Source organism: Sciurus vulgaris (assembly GCF_902686455.1).
Source record: "Sciurus vulgaris genome assembly, chromosome: 7".
Lineage (NCBI taxonomy): Eukaryota > Metazoa > Chordata > Mammalia > Rodentia > Sciuridae > Sciurus > Sciurus vulgaris.
The window spans coordinates 38,118,256-38,137,682 of record NC_136467.1 but is presented as its reverse complement, the minus strand read 5'-3'; the positions used below and the strand labels follow the sequence as shown (position 1 = coordinate 38,137,682).

Here is a 19,427-nt window from a genome sequence, read left to right as displayed (position 1 = left end):
ATATAAACCCCAAAGTCACACCCTCAGTGACCCACCTCCTCTAACTACACCCTACCTTCCTACAGTTACCACCCAGTTAATCCCTATCAGTGGATTAATTAACTGATTAGGTTAAAGCTCTCATAACCCAGTCACTACACCTCTAAGCTTTCTTGCATTGTTTCACACATGAGTTTTTGTGGGATACCTCCTATTTAAACCTTAACAGCACTTGAAGATACAGGATTTCAGTTGCTTAGCAGAACTCTTGAATCTTAAACAATCTTCAATTCCTAAGGAGAGTCTTGGGTACTTCCCTTAACAAATATTTGTGAGCACCAACTCTGTGCCAGGTTAGACCATGAGAATTTGAGGAATAAGACTCTAAAGGTGACCTAAAATGTGACCTGCAACATGACTGCATCATGAGCAGCCTACCACCTAGAATTACAAATTTGGAGAGCTTCTCCCAGTGGTTCCTATATCTCTCCACCAAGGGGATAACAGTTTAGTTTTCTTCTGAGCCACAGCTGCATCCTGTACTCCCTCAGAGATTTATATTTAAAGAAATACTCAAGTTGGAACTTCCCCCACTGTGAACATTTTGAACCAAACCATACAGTGGCAAGGTCCAATTTTTTTCTTTCAAATCTGGTCTATGTTACTTGAGTTCCAGAATGGCAGTTTCAACAGTGTGTTAATAAGTGTAATTTTGATACTTCCAAGTCTCTGTTTTTGGGTATAAAATTATGAGGGTAACACCCAGAGTATTTATTACCCTTGGAAGTTGCATATTTAGATTATTGTGTTTCAGCTAATGCTCTATTTTCCCATTACTGGATGTTTTCCCCAAGAATCATGGGATGCTGGCTCCTTCTATTCTGAGGGTTGGTGACATGTCAACAGATATTTTAGCCAAGAAGATCGGTCATGGGGCTTATGTATAGGCATTTCCAGATGACAGAAAAATTCAAAAGAAACAGTTCTGAACTATCTGTTCTTTTTAAGTACTTGTCCAAATTCTGAACAAAACAATAACATATTTGAGAAATGTGGGCTATTTAAAACTAGAGCAGACCTCGCTTACATTTTTAAAATTTATTTTTTTAACCTCTCATTAAATTATTTACAGATTCATGACTTGGGAGACGTTAATGACAATAAAATCAAAATAATAAAGGGATTCTTCTAGGGTTATCTCTTATTTAGTGACCAGAAAAGAACCTTGGGAATGCCTCTCAACCACAAGAGGGCCACCCTGAGTCACTTCTCTCTGCTAGAAAGTTCCAGCAGTGCTTAAGAGAAGCCATTTAGTGAGTGTGATTTGAAAAGCATAGAAATTAATCTATAGGGAGTTATTAGCCCACCTACATCTTCTATTGAAAATGTTACAGTTATTACTACTGGGTGATAACATTACATTTCCTGTAATTGTCTACTAAAATGCCGGTGACAGAGGAAGGAACTGTTGACTAGTCACACCCCAGCACAGAAAAGAACGGCTAGCACACAAAAGGACTGGAAGAAATGAGCAAATATAAGTAAACTTTGACTGGAGCTTGGTTAGGTTATCTGTTTCATTTATGGAACATGGAGTTGGGAAAGGGAAGAAAGATCCAAATGGGGGAACAGCATGAGTGGTGCTAGATTTTGAGCTCAGGGGAAAAGAACTGTGGCATCACTTGTGAGAAGACTACAAAAAAGGATTAGGAGGCAAGGTACAGAAAGGGAGGCCCAGAGTCATACTCCAGTGCAGACTAAAATTCCTCCTCTAATCAAAGGGTTTCTGCAAAGTAAGCCAGACCCATTACTTCATGGCCAATCATGGCCAAAGTCTCTCAGTAAGTCCACATGAGACTGCAATCATAATACTTTGGTGGGAAGTCTGCCCATGAGCATCACAAAAATCCATAAAGGACAAGGGAACAGAACATAGTGTAAAATGGTGGTATCAAGCAATGGGACAGATATTAAAGGGCAGGAAGCAAACATAGGTACTTAGCATAGCCCCCAAATTGGTGGTACCTGGCTCTTACACTATATTCTGTTGTTGATGTCATCAATAAATTGGCATACTAATATTCCTATAAATTTGCTTTTTCTTATGCGACTATTTTGAATCCCTTCACTTTCTAAAAATATCAGTAACTTCAAACAAACAGCTACTTCTGGATCAAGTGTATTCCTTCTAAAGTAAGTATGATCAGAGACATTAGTTTCCTCTCTTGGAGGGTTTTCACACCTCTAGATTCATGAAGTCCAAGGCTGGGGGATACTCATTTTCCTTCAACTGCTTCCTTTGAGTTGCTTCCCTGTGGCCTGTTCTACTAGGAGTCTTGGTAGATCTGCATTCCATTTTAGGTAAAGGTGTTAGGATTCCTAGGAGCCACCCCAACTTTGGAATAAATTAATTTTGGTAATTTTTCATCTTGAGACTCCCCCTCTGAAGTTCTAAATGATGGATCTGGGCTAACACATTTTCTATTTAAAATGTCTAACTCTATTTTGTTTGTCTAGGAGTTAATGATAAAGAAATGAAAGAAAAGGAATGTAGAAAAAAAACCTGTAGACTTCATGAAAGGAAGGGAATTATAAATCATACACTAAACTGAATTTTCTGACTTTTAGGAAATATAAGCTACTTTTATTTTTTAAAAAGCTCTTAAATTCTCTTTGCTTTTTAAATCATCTGAGGCAGGCAGGTAACTAGAAGGGCGTCTGTCTTCCCCTTATGTTCTTTTTATGTTTGAGCACTTAAGGTAAGCACTTTTGACTTAAGTTAGTTGAATTTAAAGGTACAACATGTTGGATACCTTACAAAGGAAAGTTGTTTCCCAGTCTTTGATATCACTTATGCATCTCATTTGTCAACACAGACAATATAGGCAACTCAGCTCTAAATATTCACAGGCAGGTACAGAAAATAAACACAAAAAGCACAATTGTTTTGAATCAATAATTTCCAGCTCTGTCTCTGAAGAATTCAGGATATTTAAACTCTTCAAATAGTCAAGAAATTGTAACATTTCTGAATAATTTGGAGTGCTTTACCACTGTATAAAATAGTGGGTGTTCTTCAGGAAAACACAATCTGGTTGAAGAGTGAGCTGTGGGAGGTGGGGTTTTCTGGGGCATCTCCTTATTTGTAAAGAGGGGTTACATTTGTTGCTCATAGTCTTTGTTCAAGTGAGCTACAGCAGTACTTTACTCAAAAGGTATTCCTTGAAGCTTCTACAAAATCATCCATACCTTCAAGCAGAGAAGGAGTGGGCAAAATGTATCATTAAGTTAATGGAAAGAAGGTTTAGAGACTGATTTTTGCACTTTCAGAATGGCCAACATGAAAAATGAGCACCATTACTTCTCCCTCTTCCAATACAGCAGTACAGAAGTATGGTTTTAGAAGTACTTGGGATGTTCCACACTTTTTGCTATAACTACAAAGGTTTTTCTACCATGTCCAGATCATAAAGCATTCTTAAGGAGTTCCCCCTGAAATTTCACTTTTATGTTGCTGAGAATATCAGGACACATCCATGAAACGTTAAGTTTCATCAGAATGTAGGTGCAATCACTTAGTCTACCAAAACCAAATAAAAATTGCAAACAGAATCAAAACTAGTTTTCATTAAACCTAAGTGGTTTACAACTAGGATTTAAGCAGTTATCTCTTCATGCATACTGTTTTTGAATGGTACCAAACCCCATTAGTTTAATAGGTAATAGCTAATTAAAATTAAAAATAGTTAAATTTTCTCACATTCTAATATAATCCACCACAACTTTCTGTTTAACCTCTACATTCAATTAAAGCATCTGATCCAAAGCACGACTCTACCAGAAAAAACTGGGCTGTCAGCAGTTAAGAATGTAGCTATGAATACTGCATGGATATTTAGACTTAAGGCTAAGTTACCAAGTTGATATTCCAAACTTTGCTGGCAGCTGATTAAATAACCATTTCTCATCCTACCATACAAATCAAAGTGAAGATTGGGGAACCCAGGCCAATACACATTCCAGACTCAGCACTGAATTTTCCATTGTTTTGTGAGTTTTAAGTCATTTTATGCTTAAAAATAGCCAACTGAATTCCTTTTTTCTTAAATCTAGGCCAAATTAACAAAGACACTCCTTCCTAGGCCTAAGAATGTGCCAGGCAAGGGAATTTTCTACAATAAGTTTGCTTACTTGAGTTTATTTTCAGTGTCATGCTTAACTATTTCAGCTTCAAATGTGTAAATAAAAAAATCCCTTTTCTCAATAATTGGGGGAGGCTATTTTCTTGATGCACAAAGAAGCCTGGGTGTTCTTGCTTAGTACAAGAAAAAAAAGGCAAGCTACAGGCTCAGAGGGGAGGAGAAGGAGATGCTGGGGACTCTCTTTTATAGATCTTTGTTAACTACCAAAGTCTAACTTCTGTGGTGTAAGAGAGATACACCCTAGATACTGGGTGTCACAGAAGAGCCCACAACTATAGGGAGAAGACAGCCACAGAAAAGGTCACTGGCCCCAGCATGTTCCTTGAGACACACAGGTAGGTCTGAATGTCCTGATCCTGGACACATTTAGTCTGATGGATGTATGTGTGTACACTTAAGCACAACTGGGAAGCTGGTTGTGTAGTGGGTGGGGCAGAGCTGGAAAGATCTTTTCTAGAATTCAACAGGACAGTAAAGCTGCCTCACTTAAATCAGAGGACATTTCAAAGGGATTTCAAAACCAGAATTTGTGAATAGCAGTCTAGCCAGTTCTGTTTCAGACTACTTTCTCCTCACTAATATCTTCTGAGCGCTCCATACATTCAGGGCATGGATGGAGTTCGACATTCATATGAAATTCTTCTATAAAATCAATGCCTGAGGAATTCATAAGTAAGATGAACACTCTTCTTGTCAAGATGATCATAGTTACTAAAAAAAAAAAATCCAAAGATGGGACTGGTGCTTTTCATAAGCCCAGACACCTCTTCTTCTTTATTCGGGTCACAAATTATTACTGAGGTATTTGTACCACCCCCATACATATTTTCAGTGTCCTTTAGGAATGCCTAGGAGTTTATGATAATGGAACATTAGATCATCATGGGGCACCATGAGGACTTCATTCAGGATGCACATATGCCTATACCTCTGAATGTACATGACCCTGCACTCATACACTCTTCATCTTGACTCTCCTTTCTGTAGATATTTTTACTATTTGTCTCCTTTGATTTTGTTGGATTCAGACTCCACTGAACGACTGGATCTTTAAGATCTACTCCAACCCAGACAACTGATAATCCTCCATCTTAGTAACACATTACTGTAACCTTAGCTAGGGCTATATAGAATGTGAATACATATTTTAGATAACTCAAATATCTAAAGCAGTGATTCTAGGGAATTAAAAAAATACAAATGCCTAGATCCATATATTCATTGTTAATTAGCATGGGGCTGGTCTCCAATTCTAAATGCATCCAAAGAACTCTGTTGTACAGCTAGGATTGAAAAACTATTATCTAGATATTTAATTCTTGTTTATTTGATAAAGGAACATAAAATCTCAAAGTCAATTTCTTAAAGCCGCAGAGAGTAGTGAATTGGCAAGATGCTTCTGAAGTGAATAAGGCATGGCACATCATTTACCCATAGAGTCAATATAAGCAATAAGGGCAAGAGAATTACTTGTGATATGGAATTGCAGGAAACCTGAAGTGTTAACTCCTTCCCTCTAAATTCCAGAGAACTTCCAAGTCATTGGAATACCTGCCACATTTTCATCCATTTCCAAATTCTCCATAGGTAGCTGAGAACCACTACCTGCCTAGGGGTGTCTGACTCTGAATGCCATAAACATTCCAGAAAAATTTTAACCTCCTAATGTTTACTTTCTGTTCCTTTAAGATAGAGACCTGGAGACTTATAATATATATAATTTTGGTTATTCAGGTGGTTGTTATCCTTGAGATGCAACTGTAAAAAGTAAATACTTGAATATTAAGTGTCAACTTAAACAGAACTTATCTCACTTAATTTCTTTTTAAACTCTTAGCTCTTTGAATCTCTAGGATGGAAAGCCAGATGTATGTATTGTCAGGATCCAACTGTTGGTTAACCACTTCTCAATCCCAGTTTTTCTTCTTCATACCCAAAAAACCAAACCAAACCAAAACTAAAAACGAAACAAAGCAAACAAACAAACAAACAAAAATCCCCCAAACCAAGGTAACTGGTCTGGAAAGTAAGAAGAGTTATTTTAAATTGAACATTTGAACTGGTGTTAATTTTTAAAATATTAATATTGAAAGGGAAATGGATCTCTAGGAGGATGAGGCTATAAATGAATCACAGTCTTTTACAAATTCAATTCCTGGGATTCAAATGGTCATTAACAGTACCCAACTCCTGTGGCAGAGCAAAGCTTTTCTACATATTATTCTCTTTGTGGATGCCAAGATTCTTACTTTATCATAGATTTTCACATCCACTAGTCACCCCATGAGTATTTACATGTACATGACTTCAACTAGTGCTGGGATTTCTGAATCTTAAGTGGCACTGGTGCATTCCAGATTTCCACTGGGTAAGCTACCAACAAGATGGACCAAACAGGAAACTTAGGGTACACAGTGTGTTCCAGTCTACTTTAGGTATGAGGAGACAGGGGGATACTCAGGTTTCCCAAAGGAAGTTTATATCTAGAGAGCAACTCCCCCTGGAACTGTGCTTCTGGTCTTGAATTGTGATTTAATGGAATTCTAGAGAAAATATTTTTTTTCATGCTTGAAATATTTCACATACCATATTTCTACCACATTTCCTACTCTGAAGGCAGTTCTATGTGGCAATATATTATGGAGGCTAGGACTCCAGGCAATAAGCTCAATTAGTAATTCATAGCTTCAGGTATAATAAGAAAATGCAGAAATAACTGATTTGGTGGGAAGTTGATCAAATACAAGAGGATGGGAAAACTTATTCTCTTGATGAACTAAGGCCTAATCCACCTTCATGCTTCCAAATACATCTCTGCAGACAGAACAAGTCAACCTTACAATGCATTACTTAATTTCCATGAGGGTCGCATTTTATTTATTCACCATATTTTTCACAGATATTTATTGCAGGTCAAATTATCTTGTCAGTCTGATGCAACTAATAATGTATTTTAAAAATCTATAGTTTATAGTAGAGACTATATGATTTTTGGAAAAGAAACCAACTTATGAATGTTCAGCTTTGAATTATAATAGTCAACTACTAAGAAATTATAAATTGTCAATAATTATGTGTACAAATATAGATTACAAATCAATATATAAAAGAAAGAAGCAAAAACTAAGATGATTCACCCCCAAAAAAGTCAAATTTACTTTCTTACCTGAAATATTTTTATGTTTGGCCTTCTTGTTGAATTGGGTAGAGGTAAGATGAGCTGTGTCTTTTTACAGAAATAAGCAGTCTTCAGTGTTTTTACAGCATTGGTTACTACAGAAACTAGACTCCTTTTACTTCTTTTCTTGAAGGGTGAACAAAATAAAACAAACTGAAAATACTACAATGAATGGTAAATGATGAAAGATTTACAGTACAAAAAACAGCGTAAAAAGGAAGACAAGTTTAAATATTGTTGTGTAAGACAGTGATGAAAATAATACAAGAATGAGAATAAGTAAAATGATAGGCTGGAACATCTGGGAAGGTAAATGCAAAGACAAAGAGAAGAGTTAATTAATAATAATTTTTAAAACTTCCATTCATATCAACTAATTAAGGTATTCATTCAACTTAAGGAATTCTTCCATAAGCCTATATTTACAAAATCTTAAAGTCTATACTTATACACAGTGCTTTTTCTCTCATTTATTTCTTTTTTTAAATATAATGAAAAAAACCACATGCTCATAATATTAAAAAAACTACAACAAGGAAACTAAAAACCAAGTATTTGATAAAAGAAATAGAAAAAAAGTAAGCTTTAACATTTCAAAATCCAACAAATTTCATCATAAAACATTTTTTTTTCAAGGCAAAGCACAGCTACATGCAAGATAAATAAGCAAAGGGGTTGAAATTAGCTAGCTGCAACTAACAGGCAGTTAATCTATGTCATGCTTATGTGCATAAACTGATTTTTAAACATAAAATATCTTGCGGTCTAAAAAGCCATGCACGCTGTTGTTCTTCCATGGGTTCTCCAGTGGATACAGGTCACTGGGCTTGCCACAGGGGACAGCACTACCTTTTTTGTTTCATAAATTTTCTTTTATGTGGTTAACTTTGACAAAATGCATTGGTCTTTCAGTGGCCACCATACCTGGCCAAAGCAGGTCAGTCCAATTCATCCGGTGTGCCTCTACAAATCAGGATGGAGGAAAAATACTGGTTTTCCCTGTTCTGGAATAGTTGTTACTATTTTTCTGAATTAGTTTTGCCTTAAAGCTATGGTGTAATATTACCTTATTCGTCCTGGGATTCTCCATTATAGAACTGGCAATGATTGTCTCTAGAAATCATCATGTAAGGTCAGCTTATAGTACAAGGTGGTGTCTATTTGTCCCTTTTGGTAAGTCTCTAAGCACAAGATTGTTCTCTTTACCACTGGTTTCTACCTGTATCAGAAGTTCTCCATCAATTGCTTTTGTTTAGTAACTTAAAAAAAAAAAAATCTTAAACTCAATTTGAACCTTGTTTCCAAAATCTGAAATTGACATTTGAAGATTCCTATTGAGAATCTTCTTGTGGCTCAGTAAAGTAATATTGAAAAATGCTCAATATTAATGTATATTAAAAATAATGTATATTAAATAATGTATATTAAAAATCTTTGAATCTTTATTAAAAAATTTGAGTGTGATGGTGTTAAATTTGCCCTTCAAGTGAAACGGGGGAAAGAGTTACTAAGTGATTGGGATACAGAAATCTCAGGCCTGAATCAGGAGCCCTATGGGCCTTCAAACCCATTAGGTTCTGAACTGGGACTTCCCTAAGACAGGTCTGGTGTTCAGGCCGCGGAGACCACCCACGAGGGACCACAGCTCCACGGGCCAGCCTCGCCATCGCCATGGCTCGCAATAGGCAGAACTGTACCTGACTCACGGATATGGGCTCCTCGGCGCCACGGTCGTCCGCAGACTTGGGCACTTCCAGGCGGTCGATGAAAGTCTGCAACTCCTTGCGGAAGGCCTTCATCTGCGCGTTGATGCGGTAGAGCAGCTCGTGCTCCCGGATGCGGCTGCCGTCGTCCTCCTCATCCATCAGTCCGAACAGGTCCCCGTTGGTCACATAGATGCGCGCCTCGGTGATGATGGTGCTTGTGTCGGCTATGAGCCGGTCGATGGTCTTGCCCAGGCGCTCGGCCTCCGAGCGGATGTCCTTCATCTGCTGCCTATCGGAGAAGCTCTTGGGCCAGGGACCAGGCGCAGGGTAGAAGGAGCGGGTGGGCGTGAGGCAGCGGATGTTCCGCACCTCCTCGGAATCGCTCTCGCCACCAATGGGCCCTTCCCGCTTGCGGTGTGGTGGCCGCGAGTCATCGTCGCTCTCTTTTTTGCCCGCGTCACTCTCAGCGTCGCTGTCGCGTGGGCTGCCACGGATGCCCAAGTGCGAGGCCAGATCGTAGCGCTGCATGTTGGACATGAGCACGCGGTTCTCATACTGCAGCTGCATGACCTTGCCGCTGAGCTCGTTGATCTGTAGGCGAGCAGCCTTCAGCTCCTCCTGCAGGGCCTCCGTCTTGGCGCTGTCATGGTGCCGGGCACTGTCGTGGCTTCCAGACTTGTACTTGTACTTATTGAGTTCCGCGGTTATGCGCTTGTTCTGCTCCTCCAGGTCTGCCACGTTCCTTCGCAGCAGCTCGGTTTCGTCCTCCACCAGCTGCAGGTGCTGCCGCAGCTCAGAAAGGGATTCACTCTGCTCCCTCATGAGAGGGTTGGAGGACCCATTGAAGTCATCGCCCCTGAGGTCATCCAGTTCAGCCTTCAGGCCTCTGTTCTCCACCTCCAGTTCAACGATTTTCCTGCCCAGGATGTTGGCCTCTTCCTCCACCAGCCTCAGCCTAAGCTTGAGCTCCGCCTCCCTGGTGCTAGGAGGTCCCCCAGCTTCTCCTTTGGGTAAGGGACTGTCCAGATCTCCATAAAACGATCTGTACTTCTGCAGCTCGTGTTCAAATCTGTCCTTTTCTTTATCAATCTTGGCCATTTTCTTTCTCATCAAAGCAGCTTCTTCTTTAACAAACTGCAGCTGGCATTTCAGATCTTCATTGTCCTCCTCATTTAGGGAAAGAGGGAAACAGGAAATCATTTTTATGTAAACAAAGAAAACAATCCAGAAAGGACACCTGCAAAAATAATTTCTTTTTCTTGTAAGTAAAATTTAATGGCACATTGAAGTAGATGCTGTGTGTTTTCTCCAACCATTTATATTCTTTGGCCATGTAAAGAGTAGGACACTATTAGATCCAAGAAACACAAGGAAAGGAATATAAAAAGAAAAAAAGAAAAGAACTGGTCATCACTATTCAGAGATCATCATATGTTGTAATTGTACACAATTGTCTGGTGGTCATTTCAAGAACGTTCTTTTTGTTTTTTAAATATGGTTGAATTCCCCAAACTATAATAAATATGAAAACTATCCATTCTAAAGAACATGGTTAGTATGCACCTACTCACTGGCACTTATCAGGCAACTACTTTGATTCAGATGCTGCAAAGTTCTTTACAAATAAGATCAATTTTAATATTCAAAATAAACTTAAAGGTAGGTGTTAAGATTCCTGGTTTAAAGATGTTCAGGGACTTGTTCAAGATTAAACAGTTAACAAGTGGGAAAGAAGAAAGGTGAAATTTGAGTTCAGTTGTTTGCAATTAGGGGTCATGATCACTCTGCCATCCAGAACACAATCTTTACTCCACCATTATTTAAAGAAGAATTGTTTTAAAGTCAATTAAGGGGAAAGTCTGACTCCTAAAGGGTCCCTCCAAGGAGAAGAGTGATGACCATTTACATCATTTAAAATATAGGATGCACTACCACCAGACTGAGATGGATAGAGTTTGTTCTGCCTGGTGAAAGCCGAATGCAGTAGACCCTATATAAAGTCCTTTCACACATTATTATGACAACTATGAAAGCCTAATCATTAAGTAAATTGAAAAGTACTAAAGTAGAAATGGGAATCCACTTTTTCTCTGGGAGATTTTACAGAAGCACATTATTATGAATAGAATGTACTTCTCAAGGTCAGTTTCTCAAAATTGTCTTCTAAATATGTAGCCTGGGCTGTGTAACTTCTGTAGACTTTGGTTTCCTCATTTTTATACATTTTATTATTTTTTGCAATGTTGGAGATCAAACCCAAGACCTGGTGCATGCTAGGTAAACTCTCTGCCACTGAGCTATCATCCCCTGGCTCTCCTCATTTTAAAGTGGGAATAAAAACGCCTTCTTTACCCAGCACTCAGGGTCACCTGTGTTTGAGCTGCATTCTGGTAAAGAAGTAGGGGAGTGAGGAGAAAAATGAGCTTGATTCAGAGGTGCTCAGTAAGTATGGCCCAGAGTCTCTGAGATGGAAGGGATGGTGAACAGGGCACAGGTCTGTTCATGGGAGTGTGAAGGGGTAGAGAGCTGTTGATGTAAGAGCCTGAACATCACATTCCTTCTATCACTAAATCTCCATGTCTGCACCTTGTGTAGAAGTCTTTAATCCAGCAGAGCACAGGTTAGTGGGTATGAGCATAATCTGTATTCAGGCTGATTGAAAAACATATATTCCTTGCCCTGCACAGGCTGCCTCTTGAAAAGCACAAAAGAAAAATAGGATAAGATGGGCAAAATTAAAGAAACCACATGTGTTGTTTGTAAACTTTCTTCTAGAAGGGGCATAGGGGAAAGGAGGGATGCACAGAGAGAAGAGGTGATGAAAGAACTTCACCAGGGCATAGAGGAGGAAAAAGGAGTATGCCACATAGAACTTTGAAAAGAAAATTCATTTCAAAGGGGAGAGAAACTCTATGAGACTACCGTGAGATCAAGGACACGTAATCAAGTTTAAAACCACATCAGCAGAGGAATCAAGGGTAGCTCTGAAGTTCTGAGCTTGGTATCCTGTTGGATTGTACTGTCAACAACAGAGAGAAAGAGAGTGAGAGAGGATATGAATAAACAAAGAGGAACAGGTTTTATGTGGAGAATATGGGTTTAGGTTTTAAATGCTGTCTTTGAGATGCTGCGGTGCACAGATACTGAGTAGAAACATCTAGCAACTGGCAAGAGGCACCTTGGGCTCAAGATTACAAACATCGCATTTTGGGACCTGAAGGTAGGACATGAGACTGAGGTGGGCAGAGGTGATGCTTGAAGTTATTTCAATGGTGATAGAGGTGACTAAAGAAGAAAAAAGAAGGGAGAAACAGATAAGGAACGATCAAAAGTTTGGGTGGGGGAGTGTAAAGTCACAAATGACAATTATCAGAAACAATGTTTGAATAGAAAGATGACTGACAGCCATATACTTTTATGCAAGCCAAGTTTCATTGGAAAGCAAGAGTAGATGAGACTGGGTAGCTGTTGTTGGGCCACATGCCTGATGGGAATCCTTTAATCTTCTATTACAAAAAAAAATGTTGGCATGTTGACATATGCTGAAGTTTGAATCCAAGTAAAACATCAATGGGCATGGTAAGAGCCATAGATTGGAGCAAACTAACACTTTACTGGGCTATGCTAAGCAAATAAAAGAGAAAAATATCTGGTTGTTTTGTATGTAAGTTCTCTTATCCAAAAGAATGAAAACATAAAAATTATTTTAAGACTTGGAGATATTAAGCCTGTAACAAAGTCACTGTGAGAGAAGGAGATGCTTCAAAAGTATGATGGATATGCTAATTATTTTACTTATTTAAAACTAAATCTTTTCAGAATAGAAAGTATGAATAGAATAGCTTCTGCAATACTAAGAGTTTAAGAACCCTGTACACAAAGATGCCTTGAATCCTTAACTCATAACCTATTATTGGATGTATTTGAAACTGGGCATAAAATACCATATATAATTGTTGAAAAAAACAGATTTGTGGAAAGTGCCTGGTCCAAAGTAACTGAGCAGAAAATATTGCTCCTATTTTCTGCGAGAAAAATTAAACATTCTGAACAAGTTGTTATTTTTGTATATGTTAAAGACTCACTCCTAAGAAGACACAAATGATACATGAGGAGGAAATGTAAAAATGATGAATGGCCAATAAGATGTGAGCCGAGTCTGGCACTGACTTGAAAAGCCACTGCTAGAAGCTAAATTACAATATAATAAATTGTATATATTAAATCATTTAGTTTATTCAACAACTCTCTATTATAATCTCCATTTTTATAGATGAGGAAACAGTGGCATAGGAAGAAAAAGTGGTTTATCTAGACTACACAGTTGGGGGACTTCAATCCCAGAAACCTGTCCCTAAATCTGCTTTTCTGAATTGCTTTTCAATGTCATTTCTCCATAAATAAAGTCACCCTGCTTCTAGAGGAATAAGTAAGGAATATATCAAAAAGGTTGAAGCAAGTTAACAAAATGAAATATTAAGTGATATGAATAACAGTAGCTTAGACCATATAAAATTGTGATTACTGTACATCCAAATCAATAGCATGTTGACAATTTCCTGTGGTTCAACATAAAAAAGAGGAACATGGAAACGTTCAGAAGTATGTATTAAGCATGCACAGTGTGCAGACACTACACACATATGATTCAAAGCTGAATAGGTGGTCCCTGTCTACCAAATACCCTAAACAGGAGAATATCAATTCATAACAAGAATAACAACAATGAAGGCTTTCAGTAATCTAAGAATGTGGATCAATGGTCTTCGACCTTGAACGAGTGACAGAATCCTTTTGTAATTTTATAAAAAATGAATCATTTCAAAACTGAGATCTCCCATCCAAGGCAATCCAAATCAATCTGGGAGAGGAGGGGAGTTTTTGAAAAATGTAATTCACAATTCTGAAAATAAATGTTTTGGAAATGAAAGTAAAGACTGCAAATGCCACAACTGCCTACTTATAAATTTCCCAGGTGAAGTCCATGCCCATGAAATAAAAACTGATGGCTTGCAAGGCATCTTGACTTTCATAAAGTTCCAAGACGCACTCAGGAAGTACTGGAAGCTGTGGCTGTCTTTGGCGGAAAGGTGCTCACATGCACATGGAGTGGTGGTATAGAGTCAGGAACAAAGTTTAGAATTCCTACATTAGAGAATATTGCTGAGGAAATATACAAACTGTAACACAGTAAGTGCAACAGGTCAAACATAGGTTTTAAAAAAGTAAACTGCTCATTAAAGTCGATGAGATTTTAGAACAGGAAGAATATGGCATTGAGTCCCTAAATAAGGTGGGGAAGAAGATCCAGGGTAACACATGTAGTGATCCACAGCAAAATATATAGAGTGAGTTGGGCAAAGTTATGGCAAAGACAGGGCAGGAAGGTTTAGTGATAGATTTGGATTTATTAAGGCAACTGGCAGAAAGGTACAAAAAAAGGCATTAAGACCTTGGTATGAGACTCTCTGGGATTCTAGAAATACTGAGGCTTTAGAAATGTTCTTGTTTTAAGTACTAGAAAAAAATTAATCAAGAAGAGAGGATGAGCTGGGCTGGTGGTGCATGCCTATAATCCCAGCAGCCTGGGAGGCTGAGGCAGGAGGATGGTGAGTTCAAAGCCAGTCTCAGCAAAAGCAATGCACTAAGCAACTCAGTGAGACCCTGTCTCTAAAATACAAAATAGGGCTGGGGATGTGACTTAGTGGGGCACACCTGTAATCCCAGAGACTCAAGAGGCTGAGGCAGGAAGATCTCAAGCAACTTAGTGAGGACCTATCTCAAAATAAAAAATAAAAAGGGTGGGGGATGTAGTTCAGTGGTAAATGAACTTGGAGGAAAATGGAAAGAAAGAGATGGGGGAGGGGAGAAGGGAGAGAGGGAGAGAAAGAGAGAGAGAATAGAAGAGGAAGAGAGAAAAAGGAAAAATAATATATGTAATAGTTATGCTTTAAAAATGGATCAGATCAACTTTTTTATATATTAAATATTTAAATACCACTTTAAAGATATCTAATGAGAAAAAATCTTGTAATAATTTTTTTAAAAAATGCATACTTTAGTACTACAAATCCCAACTTATGCATTTAAAGTCAATATCTAGCTAAGTGTTTTTGGAGACCATAATGTCACTTCTGTCCCAAATATTTCCTATTCTGTTTTAAAATCTTCTTAATTACAATCATCACCACCTTCTGCTCACCTTGGAAGCACATCTAGTCTTTACTGTGACTGTTTCTAATGTTCTTACCAAGCCCATAGTGAGTACAAGTTTTTCATTTTATTTTTATGCCTTTATTTCCTTTTCTTTTGCTTCTCCTATCATTGGCTTATAGAATTATTTCCTTCTTAGATTCTCTAAAGACATCATAAGCCTCTCTCTCCTCTCTCTCCCTTCTACCATCCCTTTCTACAGCATTGCATTTTTACTCTCCTGTTACTATAGGAACAGCCATTCAATTGACCTTATTAATTATGAAAGAATGAGATTAGCATCCTGTGTGGAGTTCTCAAATACAGTGGCACATAAAAGACTAATGATATGCTGCCGTGTGCTTACAATGTGAAAGCAATTATAATGGGGCTGTTAGTACTGTTTTCTGAGCAAATGTACTGAATACTTTATGCCTCCTGTGTCCATAGCTACATAATTGATATGCATAATGTGACTATGTTTTGCATAAGTCTATTTCGCCATTATGCTTATTTATAAATGTAGCTTATTATAATACACACTTACAGTTGCTTTATATGCAAGCTGAAATTTTATTTCCACATACCTCTGTGGGAGTCTGTTGAGCCTTTTTTTCAGATTTTGGCAAATCTTTGCTTCCTCTTCTTTTTAAGGATAACTGAAACAAAGCATGAATATGTTCAGTTTGGTAAACTATAATTTTAGTTAAACTATAATCTTAATTCAATTTTATATTTAAATGTTCTAACCTCATACGACAAAACCCAGACAAAAATTTGATCAATAACTATACAAGGAGAAAAAGTACCCAAACCAGATAGATTAAGATATATTTTTACATTAAACTGAGATAAATATGACAGTAGAATGTACCTGGAAATTATCTTATTAATTTGATAAATACAGGAAGCTTACTGTAAAAATGCAAGTCAAAATTTAGTTCAATGAATCAATATGCTATATAGTTCTAATGAAGGTAAATGCTTGTTAACACTACACATCACTAAAGAAAATTAAAGATTAAGTTATCATTTCCAGTGTTGGAGTTAGGTTGAAATAAGCTTGTAAAGACAAATTTTCAGTGCATTTATGTAGAATTTAAAGAGTCACATTCTTCTCTCAACATATCTATGCAAACAAGCATGAAACACATAAACATGTAAAGGGATAAGGAGTGGTATGGTATAGTGAAAGAAGAGGGTCTGCTCCATCTCAAGGAGCAGGTGGACTGGGAACAGTTCCATGATACAGGAATGTGGACTTTTCCAGGAAAAGCTGGGAGTCTTGATTGCTATGTAAAATCTCCCACATTTTACTATCAGATACTAATTAAAATTCAAATAAGCACCTCATAATTAGGATACTAACTAGTCCCAAATTGTTTCCTGGACCAGCAACAAATAATCCTTGATGCTCAGTTCTGTTTCTCACACCAATACAGCACATGCTGTAAATGCCATGCTTTAGGGTCTGTGAAGCACACTTTTCCTTAGTGTGGCATCACCTCCATGATAATAATGCTCACCACTTGGAAGATGGTAGAAAAATACTTGTTGAACTAATGAGTAAACATAAATTATGAAGTTCTGAAGTCAAAAAGAAGGATGACGGAAGTGGAGACTGACCATAAAAGCAGGAATGGCTTCTCAGAATAGGAGAGTTAGTGAATTTGTAAACAACTGAAATTTTAATTCTTCACATGTCAATTTCTAACCCATATCCAGCATTAAGTGAAGGAATATTGTTTTAATCAACGTTTTTGCTGCTGTGAGCAAAAGGTCCAACAAGAACAAATTTAGAGGAGGAAAAGTTTATTTGGGGGCTCCCAGTTTCAGAGGTCTCAGATGGCTGGTTCCATTTCTTGGGGCCTGAGGAGAGGCAAAACATCATGGTGGAAGAGTGTGGCTGAGGAAAGCAGCTGGGAACATGGCACCCAGGAAGAAGAGGGAAACAGTCTCTCACTCACCAGGGAAAAAGTATCTATCCCAAAGGCACAATCCCAAAGACCTACCTCCTCCAGCTACACCTTACCTGCCTTTAGTTATCACTCAGTTAATTCCTTTCAGGGGATCAATTTACTGATTGGGTTAGGGCTCTCACAACCCAATCATTTCACCTCTAAATCTTCTTGCATTGTCTCACACATGAGTTTTTGGGGAACATCTAACATCGAAACCATAACACATGTTAAGGCACAGACAGCGGGGGAATATGTTGTTGCAATTGCTTTTATTCAGTATATAGTTGAAAGTACACAGAGGTAAGTGGTCCATATGGTTATTCATTTCTAGTTTTTTACAGAAAGAAGTTCTCTATGTTGCTTGTATAATCTTTTTTTAGAAATGGAAGTTATGGGAACTGACTTACCATATCTAAAAGTGATTTAGGAATCAGTTAGCAAAAACAATCCCCAAAATACTAAGAATATATTGAGCTGAATAGGGAACCTGGAACATTCTAGGTAGTCTACTTATAAGAAGCACTAAAGTCATCTTACTAAATATTTTTAAGGGCTTTTATATTGAGCTCATTTCATTATATGCTTATTTAGTAATTATTAATATACTTCATAAGGTGCCTATTCCACAATAATAATAAAATGAGGTGATCTCCATTCTCTATGGGGTTCCCAGACTCCTTGACATGTTCTGTTCAGTCTGCAACTCACTACTGTGGGATGAAAGTAATGATAACATAAAAATGATATTAACTGGCACTGATTGAGCATTAAGTTCATGTCAAACACTTTACATACATTATCTTGACTAATTTTTAAAACAATCCTTTTACCCTCCCTTTGCAGATGGTGAACCTAAACCTAAGAAAGATAGATAAGTTATCTAATGCAGTGGTTCTCAAAATATGATCATCAGAAAGCATCATCAATGTCACCTGCAAAGCTGTTGGAAAAGGCTTATCCCAGCAATCTGTGACTTAAACCTTGTCAGTGATTCTGATGCCAATGTTTGCACCGTCTAAAGTTAGTGCTTGCAGAATAGCAGAATCAGATCTTCACCTAAGTCCTTCTGATCTCTGGTATCTATTAGATTTCAAAGGAGAAAGGCTTAATCCAGTCTGGGGCTGGAGACACGTGGGTAACTCGTCATGATTTCCAGAATGAAGAAACAGCTTCATCTCAAGTTTGGTAAATGAATGGTCAGCCAATGGCAAACACAGAGAAAAGAAAGAGAAAAAACACTTTATGTAAAAGAGAGGGGAGGAGGAGGAGGAGGAGAAAGAGAAGGAAGAGGGGAAAGAAAACCTAGCACACGAAGAAAATTCAGTATAACACAGTAGAATGACATGAGACTTGCTGGTGTCAAAGGTCAAATTTTGAGGACATCAAAAAAAAGCTGCATTCTATCTCGCAGAAGTGATGGGTTTTAAACAAGGACTGTCACTGTTAAGGAATACAAAGATGGCCAGAGGTGGTGATGCACACCTATAATTCCAGCCACTCAAGAGGCTGAGGTAGTAGGATCACAAATTCAAGGCCAGCCTCAGCAGATTTGTAAGACCTTGAGTAACTCAGTGAGACAGTGTCTCAAAATAAAAAGGATTGAGGATGTAGCTCAGTGGCAAAGCAGCCCTGGTTCAATCTCCAGTACCAAAAACAACAACAAACCAAAAAACCCAAAGATGCAGGTAGAAGTCCAGAAGACCATGAGATAAAGGGATGACATGTGAGGATTATGAGGGAAAGTATGATCAATTTCTGAAAACTTCATCTTTGGTCTTTGTGTTTCATCCACTCCACAGACATGTTGAGTTTCTGGCATAAATATGTACTGGAAGGTACACAAATGTGACCAAGAAATATCTTATTCTCTCCCTACAGAGTTAACTATACATGATGACTAAAAAGGATGTCATTTGTTGAAACAGGAGGAGGCAGAATTAACTCAGAGAAATAAATGAACAACAAACAAAAGACTGAGAGAATAATGGAAGAAGCTATGCTTCCAGATCCAGGAAGTCAGAGAAAATTATTCAAGAGGGATGCTCTTGGAAAGACGTATAAAATTTCAAAAGACAAATACTGAGAAAATATCAGCAGGAAAGATGAGGAGTGAGTGTGTCCAAAAGAAGCACTAACTTCTGAAGAGAAGTAACGGAGATACAGCCACTGTAAAGATGGGGTAGAAGAAGCAGCTGGAAAGACTGATGTC

General features: G+C 38.0%; 2 protein-coding genes across 4 annotated transcripts in view; both read right to left on the bottom strand.

Moving 5' to 3' along the window:
* The window catches only part of KIAA0408, a 31,549-nt gene extending 24,066 nt beyond the window's left edge, over positions 1–7,483 (bottom strand). The window contains exon 1 of the mRNA XM_079146253.1: positions 7,348–7,483. The gene's annotated coding sequence lies outside the window, so the exon portion shown is untranslated. The remainder of the gene's footprint in view (positions 1–7,347) is intronic.
* Positions 7,168–19,427, bottom strand: part of MTCL3 (MTCL family member 3) — a 40,287-nt gene continuing 28,027 nt past the window's right edge. The window contains exons 4-6 of one of the 3 annotated variants that reach the window (XM_079146250.1): positions 15,845–15,916; positions 9,057–10,232; positions 7,168–7,485 (exon numbers count right to left, since the gene is read on the bottom strand). In XM_079146250.1, the coding sequence (XP_079002376.1) occupies positions 7,336–7,485; positions 9,057–10,232; positions 15,845–15,916 (1,398 nt within the window). In that variant the 3' untranslated portion in view covers positions 7,168–7,335. Of the gene's footprint in view, positions 7,486–7,524; positions 8,323–9,056; positions 10,233–15,844; positions 15,917–19,427 lie in introns of those variants that run through there. The other 2 variants (XM_079146251.1, XM_079146252.1) reach the window with 2 other exon arrangements.